The sequence below is a fragment of the Lithobates pipiens genome, unplaced genomic scaffold (genome assembly GCF_037356315.1).
Source record: "Lithobates pipiens isolate NorthernLeopardFrog02 unplaced genomic scaffold, aLitPip1_a1.2 Scaffold_18, whole genome shotgun sequence".
In the NCBI taxonomy this organism is placed as follows: Eukaryota; Metazoa; Chordata; class Amphibia; order Anura; family Ranidae; genus Lithobates; species Lithobates pipiens.
Genome location: NW_027507758.1, coordinates 63801948 through 63823404, shown reverse-complemented (window position 1 = coordinate 63823404; position 21457 = coordinate 63801948). Strand labels below are relative to the sequence as shown.

The window sequence follows — 21457 nt, the reverse complement described above, 5'->3', positions numbered from 1 at the left end:
AATGTAATATTCTTGGTGGTAATTGAAACCAGGGCAAAAGCTCTGCAAAGCAATGATGCTGTCCACTTTACTGGCTGTATTGAATGCTGTATAATACATTCCTGTGTTTTTATTGACCATTCATAGATGATTTCTTCTTCAGGGACTCCGATGTTCCCGCGGCATCTACAGAGTGTGGGCAGCAGATATTTTGCCCACGCTGGGCACTCCCGGGTCTCGTGTGTAAATAGAGACTTTCCTAGATGCCCATGGTGGAACACATCATATCCTCCGTATCCTACATATTCTCCTCAGAATCTTCACCAGCCTGTCAGCACTTGGCATCCTCAGGAATACTTCAGACCCTACCCTTTTCCCCGGACACCTCCATTCCTTGGTCCCCCTTGTTTTCCCTGGGCTCCTGGTCGGCCATCGTGGATTCACATTTCACACAACAATATGAACTCTACGGGGGATGAACCAATTAGGAAAAGGAAGAACATGGAGGGTGACGACAGTCGGAGGAAACTGTGGCCAAAGCGAACCTATCCACCAGCTAATGACTTCAGTGTTCCTTCAGCACAGGATCCATCGGGATTGTCAGCCAATCCCCAACCAGAGGTTAGAGGTAAGGCTGGTAACATTGCAACTCAGCTTTGTACTTTGGAACAGGATGTCATATTGACTGAACTTTGCTAAGATCGCTTCTCCCCTGCTAACAAGATTGGAGTGGGTAGCTCCTTCCTAGGAAAACTGCAGTGCCAATGCCTGCCGTAGATGGATAGTCTATTATGTAGGAACACATTAGCTATCAGATTTGAAATTTGTGACCCCCTCTATCCACGAGGAGCACCCTTATTCCCATTTGGGGTCCTCTTTTTGGATAGTGGGATGATAGATGGTTGTGACTTAGTAGAGCTGCACAATTAATCGCTAAGATTCGAGATTGCGATTCTTTCTCCCTCACGATCTTAAAGCATTTTCCTGATTCTATGCAGAGTTCTCTGCTCAAGCACAGCTGTCAAAAAAAAAAAACAGGCAGTCTGCCAAGTTTCACAACATTCCTCAGCCTGAGCAAACTATAAACATTGTAACCTTTTGTTCTTTAAGTCAAAAGAATGAACTGTAAATGAGGGAAGTTTAACCAGTTAAAGGCTAAACCTTTTTCTGACACTTGTTGGTTTCAAGTTAAAATCATTATTTTTTGCTAGAAAATTGCTTAGAACCCTCAAACATATATTATAAATTTTAGCAGAGACCCTAGGGAATAAAATGGTTGTTACAATAGTTTGTGGCACTGTATTTGCGCAGAGGTCTTTCAAAGGCAGTTTTTAAAAAAAAAAAGTAAAGTTAGCTCAATTTTTATTGTATATTGTGAAAGATGATGTTACACCGTAAGAATCGTGATCTTTATTCTAAGCAAAAAAAATCGTGATTCTAATTTCTCCCAGAAAAGTGCAGCTCTAGGCTTTAGGGTTTAACCCTAGACGTCTGACCTTTGGTAACAGAATGCACTCGAGGTCAAAGGACCATATAGTAAAAGAACCCTTTTCTGGTTAGAAAAAGGTAGTAGGTGGCACCTTTATGATTTCTGTTCCTTGAATGGATTAAAAAAATTACTTCACTTTTTGACAAAAAACAATCCCCTCTGGGTGATCATTTTTAACAAACTTTGTTTCAGATTCCTACCTGTGTCTGTACTGCAGGAATAGCTGTTTGTTTCACCATGTCCTTTTGGATACTGATTTTGAAAGGGAAAGTATTGTGTTGGTTATAATCTGCTGGTTCACTTTCAGTGTTCCGATAAGAAAAGCTGCAAGTTACGCATCCTTTTTGAAGTAATTAACCCTTAGAGCCCTTTCCCACTCATGTGCCTTTACCATTCTAGAAGGTACCTTTTCAGCATGACAAATGTGCTTAAGAGTTATTTCCCTTTAACCACTTGCCGACCGCTGCACGCTGATATACGTCGTCACAATGGCAGCGGTGGGCAAATGAGTGTACATGTACATCCGATCTAATTGGTGGGGCTAGCAGGCGCGTGCCCGATCGCGTCACGGAGCCGCAGAATGGGGAAATGTAAACAAGGCATTTCCCCGTTCTGCCTTGTGACATGAGAGAGATCACTGCTCCCTGTCATTGAGAGCAGTGATCGCTATCATGTGAGTTGAAGCCCATCCCCTCCACAGTTAGAATCACTCCCTAGGACACACTTAATCCCTTTATCGCCCCCTAGTGTTTAACCCCTTCCCTGCCAGTGTCGTGTACACAGTAATCGGTGCATTTTTATAGCACTGATTGCTGTACAAATGACTGGCCCCAAAATAGTGTCAAAAGTGTCCATTGTGTCCACCATAATGTCTGTCATGATAAAAATCGCAGATAGCCGCCATTACTAGTAAGAAAAAAAATTAATAATAAAAATGCCATAAAACTAGTCTCTATTTTGTAGACGCTATAACTTTTGTGTTATGTATTTTTTGTAAAAAAAAAAAAAAAAATCTGCCTAAACTGAGGAAAAATAATTTCTTTTATATATTTTTGGGGGGTATTGTGATCAAATACCACCAAAAGAAAGCTCTATTTTTTGGGGGGGAAAAAAGGACGTTTTATTTTGTTTGGGTGCAACGTCGCACGACTGCACAATTGTCAGTTAAAGCGATGCAGTGCCGAATCGCAAAAAGTGCTCTGTTCAGGAAGGGGGTAAAATCTTCTGGGGCTGAAGTGGTTAAATCTTATGAGTCTTTTCACATCTCTGCGCTGCTTCCTCAGAAGTCCTGCATGCTACAGCTTTGTTGCGCTTTCCAAAAGCGCACCAAAGATGCACCTTGAAGTCAATAGGAACCGTATCAAAAATGCACCCAAGGCGTGTTTTTGGGGTCACATGACACTTAAAATGCTGGTTGTTAAGGGGCCAGCACCCTCCGGTGTCCTTAACAACCAGTAAATAGCTACAAGGAATTGGACAGGTAGCTATCCAGCATCTCAGATGGCACTGCAAAGGTTGCAGGTTCAGATCTGGGCCCTGACGGTTGGCTGCATTGATTTTCTTTCTTCGTGCTTTCTTCCCTCTGTTCTCGCCCCTGGTGACCTGGCCAGTAACATACCTCCTGTATTAGAATGCCCCCAACTCTGGATGAAGAAGCATGGTGGGGCACCTTTTGAAAAGCAGTGTATCTAAATCTGCTAGTACATCTAACAAATTTGAAGCCATTTGTTATGAGGGCCTCCTCTAATCCCAGCTTGAGTTTTTATTTAATATTGTGGTGAATACAACAGAAGGAGCTGGAAAACACAAAGCTGTGCTGCAACACCCAATACTCCCAGTAGAACAAGCACCGGAAGAGCTAACTGTTAGTATATTCATGACATTCTAGAATATATCATGTTCCTATGACATTCACTTTTTGTAATAATATAATTGTCCTCTTTAGCAGAAAGTACAACAAAGAGGAAGTGGGAGGACTTCAGTCACCTGTACTGTGAGCCATCCGGAGAAAGAGGAAAGTTTGATTTTTCCGTGTTGTGTTATAATATTCTCTCCCAAGACCTGTTGGAAGATAACTCATACCTGTACGACCACTGCCGGCGCCCTCACCTGTTCTGGAACTACCGGCTGCCCAACATCCTTAGGGAAATGGAAGAAATGAACGCTGATGTAAGACTCGCCAATATTTTACCTGTAAACTTTCAGTAAAATCAAATTGTTCTGATTCCTTGGGTTTTTTTGTCCTATGGAATTTTTTTATTTTTTTTCCTCGTGTTTTATACAGTAACAAATCTAGAAGAACAATAATTTTAAAACGTTGAATTTTTTTTTTCCTATTAAAATGAACCTTGGCTAACAATGACTAACTCTCCTCAGTGTGACAGTGTAGGGGGTCTGACAATTAGGTGGGCAGTAAGGCTTCTCATCTTGTTGCTGGACCAATGTAATGAAATGGGGAGGAGGGGGCTTATGACAAATCCCTGCATTCACACCCACTGACTGATGTGGAGAATAAGCACCCCGGGTTTTAGAAACAAAGTGTACCCATTTCATACAGTGTGTATAGAAAAAGAATCACCCCCTTTTTAAAATCACATTTTTTGCTTTGAGGCCTGAAATGAAGACTGGCACAATTTTTGTTTTATCTAGCTGTATTTACTCAGCAACTTATAACATCCAAGTCAAAGATATAACTCCCAACATGTAAAAAAAAAACAAAAACGAATCACTGAGTTGGGAAAAAGGATCACCCCCTTGTTTCAGTGTTTTATTATCCCACCTTTATTTACAGCCTTTAGTCTGTTGGGATATGTGTCAACTAACTTTGCACATCTGGACTTTGCAATATTTGCCTACTCTTTGTAGAAATGCTCAAGTTCAGTTCAATTTGATGGTGGGATACTGACACAAGGGGGTGATCCGTTTTCCAACTTGGTCTGTTTTTTATTTATTTATGTATTTTTGACATGTGGGTGTTATCTTTCACTTGGATGTTATAAGTAAATACAGCTACATAAAACAAACTGTCTGTCTTCATTTCAGGCTCCAAAGCAACCAAATGTGATTATTTTTAAAGGGGTTGATTCTTTTCTATAACCACTGTATCTGCAGCCACTTGACCAGAATTTTAAAGGGTTTATTAACCAATTTATATAAGACTGTCAGCCCCTCTATTAGAGGCTGGCATAGCACACTATGTAAGAAGTTTTCAAAAACGAGTGTTCTAAATACCGAATTTGAGCCGTCTTCAGTCCAGTCACATGACTTGCGGCCACTTTACAGCTGCGATAGGTGTCTTCTGTGGGAAGGGCCGTGATCTCCCTCTGACGTCACCCGGGGGGATCACGTGGCGGCTTATCTCCTCCGCAGAAGCTCTGTCTCGTATCTGTAAAGCTGAAGAAGGCTTAAATTCGGTATTTAGAACACTAGTTTTTGAAAACTACTTACATATTGTGCTATGCCATCCTATAATAGAGGGGCTGGCAGTGACAATTTTAAGTTTTTATTTTACAATAATAGAGGGGGGCGGCCGGGCCAGAGACAGACACAGAGAGGGAGATGACAGGCAGGAAGGAGGGGGTGAGGGAGAAGAGAGAATAGCAAACCAGCAGTGTATGATGCAGGGCATATTCTGACCACGGTGGTCAGGGCTGGGCATTTACGTGGTCAGTGCAGAGAGGGGATACAGGAAGTGCCAGGTTCAGGGAGGTTTTTTTTTTTTTTTTTTTTTTTTTTTTTTTAGTTTAGAGGGGGGCAGATTACATAGCACAAGCGCTGTGCTGTGTAATCTGCTTTAAGGGACCAGGATATGTATATAATTTTTTTATTTTATTTTTTGGGTTAATAAACACTTAAGTTCTTTACTGGGTAGATTTTCAACATAGCATGTGTTTCTTCTTTCCTTGCATCTGAGTTTGTTGGCTGATATAAATACCCCCCCCCCCCCCCCCCCCCCAAAAGTGTGTAGACTCCTGACACGGACATTGATATGGAGTTGCCCTCCTGCTTTTTGGCTTTAAGAGTCCTTTCACACAGGCTTGTCTGTAATACGGATTCCGCTTGCTCAACGGAGGATCGCTCTGCTGATCCCCACTTGACAGGCATATGACAGGTCCATCTCTGCTCACTGTGCTGAGACGGACCTGTCAGAGCCCCACTATGGGAGATCGGATTAAAATGGACTGCCTGTCAGTTTTCATCCGATCCAATTCTTCAGACGAATGGAAAATAGGGTTTCCATTCGTCTGGATTTCACGAACCTGATCAGATATTGGCGGATGTCAGCAGTCACCGCTGACATGACATCCGCTGCTCCATAGAAGTGAGTGGAGCGTCCAATCGGGGCCACCAAAAAAAAAACGGACAGGCGGGCCTGATCAGAGCGATGTGTGACAGGAGCCTCCACTCTTCTAGGCAGGATATTTGTGGGGACAGGTACTGATGTTGGAGAAGATCTGGTTTCTAAAGCCCCGTACACACGAGCGGACTTTTCAACATCCAAAGTCTGACGGAATGATTCCGGCAGACTATTCGATCGTGTGTGGGCTGCAACGGACTTTTGATTCGCAAAAGTCTGACAGACTTTAGAAATGGAACATGCTTCAAATTTTTCCGCCAGAACTCTGCCGGACCCAGTTCCTACCGAAAAATTCGCTCGTGTGTGTGCTATTCCGACGGACTAAAACCGACGCTAGGGCAGCTATTGGCTACTGGCTATGAACTTCCTTATTCGAGTCCAGTCGTACGTCATCACGTTCGAATCCGTCGGAGTTTGGGGTGATTGTGTGTGGCCAAGTCCGCTCATTCGAAAAGTCCGTCAGAACTCTGTCGGAACTCCGTCGAAAGTCTGCCGGACTTAAGTCCTGTCGTGTGTACGCGGCATAATTCATTACAAAGATGTTCGTTAGGGTTGAGGTCAGGGCACTGTTCAGTTCAATTGAGTTCCTCCACACTTAATTCATCAAACCATGTTCAGTGTTGCCAACCTACCAGATTGAAATTTTACTGACACAACACCCAACATTTACTGGCACAACCAAGTTTTTACTGATATTTCCCCAACATGACGTATCCTGTCTTGAGTCACAGTGACACTCTCTTCCCATGCCAGGTGGTCCCTTCAGTCAACACCAGTCCAAACAGCACTGACATTCCAGCTCCTGACTTGCCTTGCTCCCATCCCACAGACCCACACATTAGGCTCTGCTTTTTGGTTCTTGCACCATGACATCACATGACACACTCAGGCACTGCCTCTACTAGAGCCACCCCAGCACCGCCCGAACACACAGTAGCAGGCACTCGTATGCTCTTGGCTGGTTCCAGACCGAAAATGCACATGTGCAGTTCTGAGCCGTGCGTCACAGCCATATTTTTTACTGGAAACCCTTTCATGTCACTGCCACCTTTTTATTTTATTTATTTATTTTTCTCTACTGGCTGCCAGTACAATTACTGATGATGGGCAACACTAACCATGTCTTTCTGGTGCTGGCTTTATAAATGGGGGCACAGTCATGCTGAAGCAGAAAAAGGACTTTTCCCCAAACTGTTTCCACAGAGTTGGAAGAGCACATTTGTCTATAGTATCTTTGTATGTTGTAGGTCTGTACCCTTCACTGGAGACATCGAAACCTGAGAATTTGGAGAGGTTTCCACATACTTTTGGCATGTGATGTTCAGATATCTACAGACATTTGGCCATATAACATGTTTATAGCGTGATGCTTTGACAGGTGCAGGAGGTGAATGTGAAATATATAGGTACATTTTCTGCCAATCTTAGTAATTCACCACTATTTAAATATTCCCCATAATTAATACTTTTACTTTTCCAGATTTTATGTTTACAAGAAGTTCAGAAAGATCACTACCAGGAACAAATCAAACCCAGCTTGGAAGCACTCGGTATGCAGCCTTTAGATCCTTATTGTACCTTTTTTTTTTATTTGCTAAATGTAGCAATCTGTTTATGTAAAAACTATGACAGAGATTTGTTTTCTTCTATGGTCCATGCACACTAGTGGCAGAAAAAAATGGCAGGATCTTTGACAGAAAAAAGTGCCATAGAAATGCTCATGGTGGCTTGTATTGCACAAGAGTTTAGGGGCATTTGCTTTTATAAGTGTTTTTCCAAAACCTTTCCCTCTGATCATTTGTTCATTTTTTTTTTTTTTTTTCTCTTCAGCAAAGCACGTAATACAGTACAACAAAAAATAGTGTGCCAAACGTGTCAGATCAGAAACCTTCATAAAGCATTTAACAGTAATAACAATCAAATACACATTTGGAACCATGAAGTCTTGTTTAATTATGTTACCATTATGAAATCCAATTACATGGAAAAAATTAGTTCCCGAACAAGGCCCCTAGAACATACAATGCACGAACATGTAATACTAATGTGTAAACAGGGGTCCGACCCATGCAGGCTTAAGCCATAAGAGCGTGTTTTCATTTTCTTTTCTATAAAACCTAAATTAGAACATAGATGGGGATCTGGGAGGAATGAGTAAGAAAAAACGAAGGGGACAAGCAAGGTATTGGTGCAGGTGCTGGCATTCGGTCAAGAAACCAAAGGATACCAAGCAGTCAATCACTACTGGGCCTGAGCCCGTACAAATCAAGGGGACAGGTATTCACGTGAACACTGAAAGCTGTGCCAGTAATACCACATTTTGCGTAATTTTTCCTTACGTTTCATGGCACAGTTAGGCGTTCCATATCATTGATCTCGTTAACCACAGCTATCAATTGACCAACCGACGGGGGTGAGTGTTTCCATTTTTGTGGGATGCACACCTTGGCCGCATTAAGCAGGTGGATCAGGAGGGATCTCTTGTACCTACGTCTCAAAAGTGCCTGGTTCTTTTTGTCACCACCAACACAATGGAGAAACAGTGGGGCAGAACCTATGGAGGAGTACAGGGGTCCTATACCAGCGGGTCAGGAATTTTTATATCCCACTTCCTGGTATCTGCTGGACAGGGATGACCGATGGGCAAAGTAAAGATCCCCATCTCTCTGCGCAGGGGTTAGAGCCATGTCTATATCTCGCTCCCATTTCTGAAGGGGGGGGGGGGAGTCCTCATGTGGTTTGGAGAATATGACATTGAAAGCATATGGCGCATAGGGGAAAGTCTGTGAGCAAAGCTGCCCTACCTAAGTAATCTTACTATGGTTCACTCTACTCAATCTGATGGTGGTTAAGAAATGGCGTATTTGCCTGTCTGACCATGAATCTAAAGGGAGAGAGATCATGGTCTGGATCTCTGAAATGGACCCCCCATAGGTGAGTGATTATTAAGTCAGCAGCTACACTTTGTAGCTGCTGACTTTTAAATGGGTGGAACTCTGCTTTAAAGGGATCTGGGAAGCCAATTCCCCCTCTCTCCTTTTGGCATAGCAAGAAGCCGTTATGAAATACGCTTGGTTTTGTGGCCCCATAAGTTCAGAAATTCTGCTTTAGCTGCATGAAGGAAATAGCGGGGAAAGGCTACTGGGAGGGTTTGTAAAAGGTATAAAAGTCTTGGTAGAACTGTCCTTTTCTGAATGGTATTCTGTTCGAACCAGGTAAACGTTTGCTGCTGCCAGCATTTTAGCTCTATCCTGGTTGACGTTGACCACAGAAGAAAATTTTTCTTTAAATATCTCTGAAATATTTGGGCATATAACCTTACACCATTTTTGTCATTTTCTTCTGTGCCAAACAAAAGGGAAAATTAGCCTGAATGCGGTGAAGAGCTGCAGGGGTCAAATTAATATTTAGACCCTCTGACTTTTGGACATTGATTTTATAGTTTAAAGTGATTGTAAGGGTTCAAAAAAATAATTATATATATATATATATATATATATATATATATATATATATATATATATATATATATATATATATATATATATATATATATATATATATATATATATATATATATATATATAATATAATATAATTTTTTTTTTTTTTTTTAAATAACGAACATATCATACTTACCTCCGCTGTGCAGCTCCTTTTGCACAGAGTGGCGCCGAACCTGCTCTGCTCCCCCCCCCCCCATCCCCCCCCGGAGCTCTCGCGGCTCCTCCCTACATCAGATAATTCCCTGGGAGAAGCACTCTCCCAGGGGATTAGCTTGCTGGCGTCCATAAAGGCCGAATGCAGGACTCTGCCCTACCCCCTGGCACCCACGTCATTAGATTTGATTGACAGCAGTGGGAGCCAATGGCTGTGCTGCTATAAATCTATCCAATCAAGAGCCGAGAACCCCAGGCAGAGGGACAGCGTGTCCCCTTGGGTCAACTTCCAGGGCTCAGATAAGTAAAAACGGGGGGGCCAATCACTGACAGATGTTTTCGCTCCTTAATGCAGAGGATGCATTAAGGTGAAAAAAACACGAGGGTTTACAACCCCTTTTTAATAGTTCTGCATAGTGTTGTAACTTCTGAAGAAGGCTGGGGACGGTTATGTCCGGGCTTGTAATAAAGAAGAGCATAAACTGTCACCTTTATGATACGTGACCCCACCCTGAAGGCCTCTGATATCCAGATTGGACCTGATGCTGCATAAAAGGGGCTCTAATACAAATCGGGAGTGACGGGGCATCCCTCTCTGGTGCCATTGCTGAATGAAAAAATACTACAATGCCTTGTTGGCTTTCACTGCAGAGGTTGTATGAGAATATATTGCATCTACCCAAGTGCACCTATTGGCTCCCAGGATCCGCTTAAGAAAGGGCTAAATGACCCAATTAAAGGCTGCCTGCGTGTGCTGAAATCGGCAGCATAGGGATGTTCCAGGAATGAGCCAAGTGGATTAGGTTAAGGGCTCTACAAAGGTCATCCCTCACCTCCCTGTTCAAAATTAAGCCCACCTGGTTGTTATGAACCAATGAAGGCAGAAATGGAAGAAGTAGAACCTTTGTGAATATGTTAAGGTCCACATTTAACGGGGAGAGGGGATGATAGATAAACACTCTGAACTATCTCCACCCTCCTTGGGGATTAAGGTTATGTGCGCAGAAAGAGTGGCTGCGGGCAGGGCCTCTCCATCCAACAAGGCGTTGCAGGAATGTACCAGTCTGAGCACTAGGGGAGCAGAAAGTTTGATAATAAAGCAAGGCTAGACCATCCGGGCCAGGAGCCTGGTTTGTCTCCATACCCTGCATCGCCCTTGGAACTTCCATGTCAGTTATGGGGGCACTCCATTCCCTCTCTATTTGTGGCAGACAGTTGTGGGAGGCCAGAATTTTGGAGGTAGTCATCTATTTCAGATGTCTGGGCCAAGAGGTCTGACAATGCGCCGTTGTTGGGTAAATTGTAGAGTTTCTCATAATAGACACAAATTTTTTTTGCGATATCTTGAGATTTGTGTCGTTTAGAGCCTTGAGGGGATGTTACAGTAGATATATGGGTCTTGTGTTTAGTGTCCTGTAGAGCCTGGCTTGCCTCCAAATTCATAGTAGTGTCTCTTCGTAAGTAGAACAGAATTAAGGGTGTCTCTTAAAATTCTTAGGTCAATTGCCCTCTTAGTTGCCTAGGAAGTGTTTGAGATTGTTCCAGGGGTGTGGTAATTTTTTGCTGGCGCTTTGGTTTAATAGGGGATCCTCTAATTACACATTTGTGCGCCTCCCACACCACCCATGAAGAAACCTCCTGGGAAGTGTTGGTGGCGAAATGCTCCTTAATATCATGCGCTATGGAGCTTGCATATTGCAGCTGTTGGAGCAGGCTTTCATTCAACCGCCACGTCCCCGGAGGTCTTATCGCTTCTCCTAGGGTCAAGGTCAACCGGACAGGAGCGTGGTTGGACAGCGTCCGGAGACCAATCTCCCGCGCCTTTTAAGTAAGAGTAACGCCAATTGCTATAGGAAAAAAATAGTCCAGCCGGGAGTAAGAAATGTGCGGAGCAGAGTGGAATGTGTAATCCTGAGAGTCCAGGTGCAAGAGACGCCAGACATCCACCAGGTTCCTCTGCTCATTTTTTAATGTAAATTTGAAAAATTGTGAACGCTCCTAAATGCCACGTTTAGGTGTGTTTTAACATTTTTTTTTTTTTTTTTTCTGCCGGAAAGCTCCTCTCTAAAAAGCGTTTTTGAAGAGTGTTTTTTCTTTTTTTTTCTGCCTGTAAACACTTCTCTGAAAATATGCCTGTAAACTCCTTAACCAATTTCCAAACATATACTGTATACAGTGAAAAAGTAGCTCCTCTGTGCAGGATCCTGTACCTGTACGTGATCCTGCACTTCTGGGTCTGGGGCGCACACGCACGCTGCTGGCGACCAGCACCTGCTATGATTGGGCACAGTGGGAGCCAATCGGCGGGTCGTAATGTCTGCTGGTAGTGGCTGATCATTCCCAAGAGAAGCAGAATAGCGGTCTGCCTATATAAGCAAGGCAGATCGCCATTCTGTGAGAAGGGAGGTACTGTCCCTGCTAAGCGGGAACACGGATCTCTGCCTTCCTACAGTACAACCACTCCCCCCCCCCCCCCACAGTTAGCAAGCACTCCATAGGGACACATTTAACTCTTTGATGGCAGCTGATGTTAACTCCTTCCCTGCCAGTGTCCTTCGTACAGTGACCGTGCATATTTTTAGCACTAATCACTGTATTGGTGTCACTGGTCCCCAAAAAGTGTCACTTGGTGTCTGATTTGTCCACCGCAATGTCGCAGTCCCGCTATAAGTCGCTGATCGCCTTTGTTACTAGTAAAAAAAAAAAATTTAAATTCCATAAATCTATCCCATTGTTTGCGCAAACCAATAGATATACACTTATTGGGAATTTTGTTTACCAAATCCATGTAGCAGAATACCTATTGGGCTAAATTGATGAAGAAATTTAGATTTTCTTTTTTTTTCTTTTTTTTTTTTTTTTGGAGGTATTTTATAACAAAATGTAAGAAATGTGATTTTTTTTTTTTTTTTCCCCAACTTTCCAAAAAAGGGGTCATTTGGACCCGTATTTATACTGTCCTGGCATTTTTTAAGGGCTTTAAGAAATGAGATGAGAGGCCGTCGGTACCATAGTTTGTGGACTCTAACTTTCCTACAGACTAAATACTGATTTGGGTGTTTTTTGCCACTGAAATGTAACAGAATACATTTTGGCCTAAATTTATGAAGAATTTTGATGTGGTTTTTTTTATTGGATATGTTTTATAACCGAAAAAAAAAGGTTTTATTTATTTATTTTTTCAAAATTTTTTCTGTCTTCTTTTTTTTTTTTATAAAAAACCCATTGGTGAGTAAATTGCCGAAACATATTTAAAAAAAAAAAATCTTTATACAGGAGATGGTCAGAGACTGGAGACATGGTACAGGAGATGGTCAGAGACTGGGAACATGGTACAGGAGGTGGTCAGACTGGGGACATGGTACGGGAGATGGTCAGAGACTGGGAACATGGTACGGGAGATGGTCAGAGACTGGGAACATGGTACAGGAGATGGTCAGAGACTGGGAACATGGTACGGGAGGTGGTCAGACTGGGGACATGGTACGGGAGATGGTCAGAGACTGGGGACATGCTGAAAAGATGGGCTCAGGTAAGTATTAGGGGGGGCTGCTGTGCACAGAAGTTTATTTTTATTTTTATTTTTTTTTATCTAGATAAAAAACCTTCTGCCTTTACAACCACTTTAACATCTTAACATTAAAATGGGTCATAATATAAGGCTTCATTCACGCTTGTACGACTCCAAAGTGCAACTTTAAGGTAACTTTGGATGTGACTTGTTCCTCTGCAAATTCAGACCCACTGTTGCATGTAAAACATTCAGGTTTGACTTTAATGCAACTTTTGAGGGTTAACCAACTTCTGTGTCCCTCAAGTTGCATGAAAGTTGAACCAAAGCAGTGCTTGAAGTCGCACATATGACTGGTTATCATTGGAAAACATGGGGTGCGACTTTGATATGGGATGTAACTCTTCCGAGTGTTGTCACTATATATCCGGTTTGATGTGACGTATACTGAATAGGATATGTGTTTTGTTGTTCTCCAGGATACCTCTGCGAGTTCAAGGCTCGCACTGGGAGTAAACCAGATGGCTGCGCCATTTGCTTCAAATCCGATAAATTCAACTTGATTTTGGTGAAACCAGTGGAATATTTCAGGAGGAACATCACTCTTCTAGACCGTGACAACATAGGCCTGCTGCTAATGCTACAACCCAAGATGGAGAAGGAAGCACCCACCATCTGCGTGGCAAACACCCATCTGCTGTACAACCCCCGAAGAGGAGACATAAAGCTCACGCAGCTGGCTATTCTTCTGGCAGAGATTACAGAGGTCGCTCAAATGCAGGATGGGAAATTCTGCCCCATCATCCTCTGTGGTGACTTCAACTCTGTGCCTGGCTCCCCATTGCATAGGTTTATAAAGGAAGGAAGGCTTAATTATGAGGGGATGACTATTGGGAAGGTAAGTACATGCTTCATATGCTGAAATCAGAGCTCCAGTGAAAACGTTCCCAGTTTTTACTGATTTCCCCTCAATTTCTGCCTCAGTGACCACGTGTCATCAGAACAGGAAGTGAAGGGACATCTACCAGTATTGTCATAGGCCATAGCAACATGCTAACAGAAGTTCTTATTCTTCTGCCATGATTTTTTTTCAGGGAAAAAAAAAAAGACCAGAATTCCACTTAGGCTGTTATAAGGGGGAGATTTACTAAAACTGGAGAGTGCAAAATCTGTTGCAGCTCTGCATAGAAACCAGTCAGCTTCCAGGTTTTATTGTACAAGCTGAAGTTAGAAACTGGCTACCATGCACAAGTTTTAGTAAATCAACCTCTAATTATTGGTTACGTATTTTTCTACCCTACTCTGAAAATGATCTAGTTTAATTTGCAATATTTTCTGTCTCCAGGCCCCATTGACTAAGATAAAAAAAAATCCAGCCACATGGCACTTGCTGTAACCATAGCCCCTTTCTTTGCCCTTTCTTTGCCCTTTCTTTGCCCTGCATGCAGCATTGTCAATTTTGATGCATGCTGCCAGTGCGGTTTTATCTCCAGTTCCAGTTGTTTTAAAAACGTAACAGTGGTCAAAGTTTTATGTTACTGTTACACATTTTTGTTTTTAGAATTATTTTTTCGTATTAGATTAGAGTAGTTTTTAGTTTTAGAGTAGGGAATGGTTAAGGACCCTAACTGTTGTGGTGTTCTCCTTTTGGGGAGATTTTTCCCTCACTTCTTGTCCTGTAGACACAGAAAGAAGTGAGAGATTTCACCAAAGTAAGCAAAATTCTATCTTAGGCTCATTTGAATGGGCTGAAGTGCCACGTAAACCTGCAGAAAAAAGGCGGCGGCAGGGAAAACGCATGTTTTTTTTGACCATGCAGTTTCCCTGAGATCAGGCTGAGATGCGTGGGGGCGCCATTCAGAGCAGCCCTGCACGTCCTGCAAAAATAGGGCAATTTGGCTGCAGGAATCTATGCGATTTCCGGCAACCGGAATGCACAGTGCAGGCTGGTCTGAACTTAGCCTTACTCAGATGTCCCCATGAGAACATTTCCCATCTATTCCTGTTCTGGTGACAACTCCAATCCCTTTCAGTCCCGGGAACCATAGTCAGCTGGACAAATGGGTTGAAGCTTCCTTGCAAGGACACAAACAAGAAAAACCTGAATAAATCTAGAATTGAAACTGATATTAAAGTCCAAAGTATGTTTCTTCTAATGACGGCCTGTTTATAAATCCATCATATTTCAGGGGTTGTAACTTCTTACACTTTGTTAGGGCTTAGGAAAATGAAACAAAAAAAGTGTATGTACACTCGGTAATATAACCCCTTCCCGCGAGCGTACGCAGATGTGCGTACTCGGCTTCCGGGGGGTATACCGGCATGATGCCCGCACCTGCAGGCATCATCCCGGTACCGTTTTTTTCAGCAGGCGATTGGCTATCCAGCCATAACAACCGATGCGGCTAAAAGCCGCTCGGCTGTTATGCCGGAGGAGCGGGAGGGGACTCGTTACCGGTGCTCCCGTTTGATCGGGAGCACCGATTCCATGTCCGATGCCTCCGGCTGCTGGGGAGGAACTGGAACGAAGCCGTAATCGGCTTTGTTCCAGTCTCCTCCTAGTAAACACGGAAGCGACGTCATGACGTCATTTCCCGTTTACTTGGCTGCCAATGGCGCCGGTTTTAAAAATATACGGTATTCAGAATCGCCGTTTTTAGGCGATCTGAATACATTGAAGTGTAAAGGAGGGGTGGGGGGTCTTTTAGACCCCCGATCCCTCCATAAAGAGTACCTGTCACCACCTATTACTGTCACAAGGGATGTTTACATTCCTTGTGACAGCAATAAAAGTGATCAAATTTATTTATTTTTTTTTAAAAACAATTTAGTCATTTTAAAATAAATAAAAAATTTTTTTTAAAGCGCCCGCCGCCCCCCGCGAGCTCGCAAAGCAAACAAACTGCATACGGAAGTCGCGCCCTTGTATGTAAACGGTGTTCAAATCACACATGTGAGGTATCGCCGCGATCATCAGAGCGAGAGCAATAATTCTAGCACTAGACCTCCTCTGCAACGCTAACCTGGTAACCGTAAAAAAAAATTAAAGCGTCGCCTATTGAGATTTTTAGGTACCGTACTTTGTCGTCAATCCACAAGTGTGTGCAATTATAAAGTGTGACATGTTTGGTATCTATTTACTCTAATCTGTAACATTAACTTTCACATTATGCAAAAAAAATTGGGCTAATTTTATTGTTTCCTTTTTTTTTAATTCATGAAAGTGTCCCTTTTCCCAAAAAGTTGCGTTTTAAAACACCACTGCGCAAATACCGTGTGACATAAAATATTGCAACAATCGCTGTTTTATTCTCTAGAGTCTCTGCTAAAAAAAATATATATAATGTTTGGGGGTTCCAAGTAATTTTCTAGCAAAAAATATGGATTTTAACTTATAAACACCAAATGCCAAAAATAGGCTTAGTCATGAAAGGGATAGATAGATAGATAGAGATCTATCCCAAAATATTGCCACCCCTGCATTTCTGTCAGATAAGGCCCCTTTAACACAATTAGACCGATCAGATCCGCCTAATTTTGTCCATTCCATTTTTGGAGTTTTGCATGGAATGTGTCGGATTTGTTTTTTTGTTTCTCTACTTTTGTCATACCAATACAAACAAAAGAAGGCAACATGAGAATGACTAAACATTTGTAATTGCAACAAATTTCTGGACGAAGTGGTGCGTCATCTGACAGAAATGTAGACCATGACTGTAGTTTGGTGTCATAGAAGAGTTCAACATCCATCCATCCATCTATCCATCAGTTGCTGGTTCAAGCAGAAACATACATACTGTTTCTTTCATTTTCCTAAGCACTAATGAAGGGGCCTCCAAAACAGTCTGTCAGTGGAATAAACCTGTATCTGGATCTAAATACCGCACTGCAGCGCCTAGACTAGAATCATTCAGGTTTTTATTGCTGTCTAGACTGTCAATGCAATAACTTAGTACTCCCAAATACAAAAGCTCTCAGTGCTTACACCTTGTTGCCAAAACATACAGCCACATCCCACAATTCTCCTAATTCTGCCTTTTTTGTGTTTTTATTTTTCTAGGTGTCTGGGCAGGAACGATATACTTCAGGACAGAGGATTTTATCTATTCCAATTTGGCCAAAAAGCTTGGGCATCACTCAGACGTGTGTGTATGAAACCCAGGAGAAAAAAGGTTCAGTACAGTTTTAACAAACTTTAATTCTTCAAATATGTTAAAGCGATTGTAAATGATCACCTTGTAAAACGACACATTCGGTTTAAAATAGAAATGAAAGACAAAACATTTTTGTATAGATATAATAATGAAAAAAAATGGAAAAAAATAAAAAGGTATATATCCCTTTCATGACTAAGCCTATTTTTGGCATTTGGTGTTTACAAGTTAAAATCCATATTTTTTGCTAGAAAATTACTTGGAACCTCCAAACATTATATATATATATATTTTTTAGCAGAGACTAGAGAATAAAACGGCGATTGTTGCAATATTTTATGTCACACGATATTTGCGCAGTGGTGTTTTAAATGCAACTTTTTGGGAAAAGGGACGCTTTCACGAATAAAAAAAAAAACGAAACAGTAAAATTAGCCCAATTTTTTTGCATAATGTGAAAGAGATAATGTTACGCTGAGTAAATAGATACCAAACATGTCACACTTTATAATTGCATGCACTTGTGGATTGACGACAAAGTACAGTACCTAAAAAATCTCAATAGGCGACGTTTTAAATTTCTTTTACGGTTACCAGGTTAGCGTTAAAGAGGGGGTCTAGTGCTAGAATTCGTGACGATCGCTGCGATTCCTCACATGTGTGATTTTTAACACCGTTTACATATGCGGGCACGACTTCCGTATGCGTTTTCTTTGCTTCGTGGGGACGGCGGGCGCTTTAAAAAATTTTTTTTTTATAATGAATAAATTGTTTTTTTTTTTTTTTTTTTAAATAATAATTTGATCACTTTTATTGCTGTCACAAGGAATGTAAACATCCCTTGTGACAGTAATAGGTGGTGACAGGTACTCTTTATGGAGGGATGGGGGGGGTCTAAAAGACCCCCCCCCCCCCCCCCCATCCCTCCTTTACACTTCAGTGTATTCAGATCGCCGAAAACAGAGATTCTGAATACTGTATATATTTTTTTAAAACCGGCGCCATTGGCAGCCGAGTAAACGGGAAGTGACGTCATGACGTCGCTTCCGTGTTTACTATTAGGAGACTGGAATGAAGCCGATTTATGGCTTCGTTCCAGTTCCCCCCCAGCAGCCGGAGGCATCAGAGCTTGAATCGGTGCTCCCGATCGAGCGGGAGCACCAGTAACAGTGGCGGGAGGGGGGGACGTCCCCTCCCGCTCCTCCGGCATAACAGCCGAGCGGCTTTTAGCCGCTTCGGTTGTTATGGCTGGATAGCCAATCGTCCGCTGTAAAAAAACGGTACCGGGATGATGCCCGCTGCAGGCCGAGTACGCAGATGTGCGTATGCTCGGCGGGAAGGGGTTAAATATATATTTTTTTTAATTATTAAGTGATCACATTCCCTTTTTGTTCTGGGCTGTATAAGAGCTGGGGGGATGAGAAACAGCAGCACATTGAGTTTGCCAGAGAATGGCTTTGCAGCCAGGGGCATGTCAGGACAAGTCTGATCATTGGAGGAGAGCACAGAGTTCCCTGCATATCTAGAGAACTGGCCACAGTGTGCTCTCCTGCTTTAGTATGGTCCATTTTTATTAGGGAAAGCAGAGGACCTGGCAGGTCAGAGATTTCATATAAAGGAAGCAAAACAAAGAGAACAATATACTTTCTCATACGTATGTATGGTACAGCAAGCGCATATCAGGAATAGGAAGCGTTGGGGTAACAAACGCTTTAAGTGGGTTCTTCTAAACAGCTGAAAGAGGTTGTTCTTTATCTTTGTGAATGCGGGAATTTACACTTGTAAACTTCAACGCTTAACTTGTAAACATCGATTAACTCTTTTGGAAAATGCTATTGGCCTGGCTGTCATGCTTTATGCATTTCTTCCCTTTTGGTCTAAAAAAAAAATAAAAAATAAAAAGAGTTCTGTTTTTTACTGGCTGCTTTTTTGTTTTGAGTAAGTATTGAAGCCATAGAGGGCTAGGCAAGTCTTCAAGTCTGGTCCCTGTGGAGCCCTTTGGCTCATAGGCTTAGGCTGTACATGGCGTCTTCTACCCCTTTCTAGTAAAAAAAAAAAAACAAGCCTTCTCATTCAGCTATTGCATGTCGGAGCATCTTCCACAACCTCAACCTAAAGTGATATTCAAGTCAAACACTCTTTTTTTTAAATTTTTTTTATCTTAATTAAAAACAGGTTGCGCATCTGCTCTGTGCAATGGAATTGCACAGAGCTGTCTCTTACCTTGGTTCTCCTATCAGCACTCTCCGCTCTTCCTCTTTTCCAAGTGCACCCATAACAAGTAATGTGCTGTGGAGGCAATCATTTAGTCATGCTCCCGACCCAGGCTTTGTGCGTCAATAGACACACACACAGCTTGCAAGCTGCTGCCGATGCTTCTCTTCTGAGTTCAGACAATCCTTCACAGATATAACTGCATTTACAAGCATTCCTTTATGGATTTATGTAATAGTTTAATTGGCTGCTCCTTTAAAGTTGTCTTTTAATACTGCATGGCGCCCCACCTATGTTGTTCTATGAGGGACCTTTTATAATACTTTTTCAGATGGATGCATAAAATTCCGATGTCTTCTATGTAAACAAAGCTGATTTCTGCAAGAGCTTTTCCTTGGAATAATCAGACTGATATCTCACTGAAAATGAAAGTCTTATTATAAGTGATCCAATCAGTTTTTTTCCCCCATTCTTAGAAGGCAGACCGGAAGAAGAAGCTGTTGGGGACACTCACAGACAGACAGAGGCATCCAATTACAGGTATGTCTTTTTATCCACAACTTCCTTGGTTGTAGATTAGGGATAGTGGGGTGTATTATACTTTTGGTCCAATTGTGCAGCTTCTCCAAAACTTTTTCTACCTTGTATAGCCAGCACTGTCCCCTCCTGGGTGGGTGATTAATTTTATAGCTTTTATTTAAGCTGGCCCTAGATGGATCGAAATTCAGCAGGAACCAGATTCATTTCTATCCATCTATGGTTGTTGCCGTTCTAGAGAATTCTATGTAATGACCGTTTTTTCTCTTGACTTGGCTTTTTGGAAAAAAAAAAAAACCTGCTTCATGTATGGCCAGCTTTAAGGCCTTACAAACAGTATGAGGTTTCTCTGAGTCGGTAGCAACACAGAGGGGGTATAATTTAAAGGAATTATTATTATTATTATTATAGGAAAAAATTAGGAATAAGAAAAAATGTATAAAAAATTAGGAATAGGAAAAATGTATAAATGCATCAACTATGAATTATTAACATTATTGACAGAAACGTCACCACCAGCTGTATCTGGTATTTTTTTGATATTGGAACATTGAATATGAATTGATGTTGTTTATTCTACGAAAATAAATTTTTATGTGCAGCTTCTGTTTCTACATATTGATCCATGGGAAGGACTAGATTACTAGCACTACAGGATCGTTCAGTTTATCTCACCCCCTGAATATATATATATATATATATATATATATATATATATATATATATATATATATATATATATATATATATATATATATATATATATATATATATATATATATTTATTATCTCTATCTAATATATTTGATAATATAAAATTTTAGTGCCTTGCAATGTGGAATTTTTTATTTATTTTTTATTGTGAAGCAAACAACAAATGGGAAAAAAAAATCAATGTGCTAACTATTCACCCCCCTAAAGTCAATACTTTGTAGAGCCACCTTTTTGTGGCTATCACAGCTCCAAGTCACTTTGAATAAGTCTCCTATGAGCTTGCTGCATCTTACCACTGGGATTTTTGTCCATTCCCCCTTGCAAAACTGCTCCAGCTCCTTTTAAGTTGGATGGTTTGCACTTGTGAACAGCAGTCTTTAAGTCTGACCAAAGATTTTCTGTTGGATTGAAGTCTGGGCTTTGACTAAGCCATTCCAACACATTTTACATGTTTCCCCTTAGGCCCCTTTCACACATGCGGACAGTATGTCCGTATTTCATCCATCCGTTTGCGGATGAAATACGGATATACATGCATCCCTATGGGATAGCGGGTGTCTGCGGATGAACATCCGCAGACACCCGCTATTGTCCGCCTCCGCAATTGTCCGATTCTGCAGACGGAAGAAAATCCTATTTTTCTATCCGTCTGCAGAGCCGATCGGATGAACACGGACAGACGGTTCGTGCTCATCCGATCCCCCATAGAGGAGAGCGGAGAGCTGACAGGGCAGTCCCTGCATAGTGTGCCGAGACCGCCCTGTCCGCCGCCGGCTCAGCGGGGACAACGGAGCGAAACCCCCGCTGAGCGAGCGGATCATCACAGGGCGGATCATTACTGAT

The 21457-nt window shown here is 42.0% G+C and overlaps 1 protein-coding gene across 6 annotated transcripts in view; it reads left to right on the top strand.

Annotated features, from left to right (window-relative positions):
* The window catches only part of ANGEL2 (angel homolog 2), a 34442-nt gene that overhangs the window by 7800 nt on the left and 5185 nt on the right, over positions 1 to 21457 (top strand). For 4 of the 6 annotated variants that reach the window (XR_013276608.1, XM_077485756.1, XM_077485755.1 and 1 more), the window contains exons 2-7: positions 143 to 607; positions 3414 to 3637; positions 7306 to 7375; positions 13475 to 13893; positions 17056 to 17167; positions 19840 to 19903. Coding sequence is in view for 5 of the 6 variants with exons in the window: in XM_077485756.1 (XP_077341882.1) it covers positions 151 to 607; positions 3414 to 3637; positions 7306 to 7375; positions 13475 to 13893; positions 17056 to 17167; positions 19840 to 19903 (1346 nt within the window). In the remaining variant the exon portion in view is untranslated. Of the gene's footprint in view, positions 1 to 142; positions 608 to 3413; positions 3638 to 7305; positions 7376 to 13474; positions 13894 to 17055; positions 17168 to 19837; positions 19904 to 21457 lie in introns of all 6 variants that reach the window. The other 2 variants (XM_077485758.1, XM_077485760.1) reach the window with 2 other exon arrangements.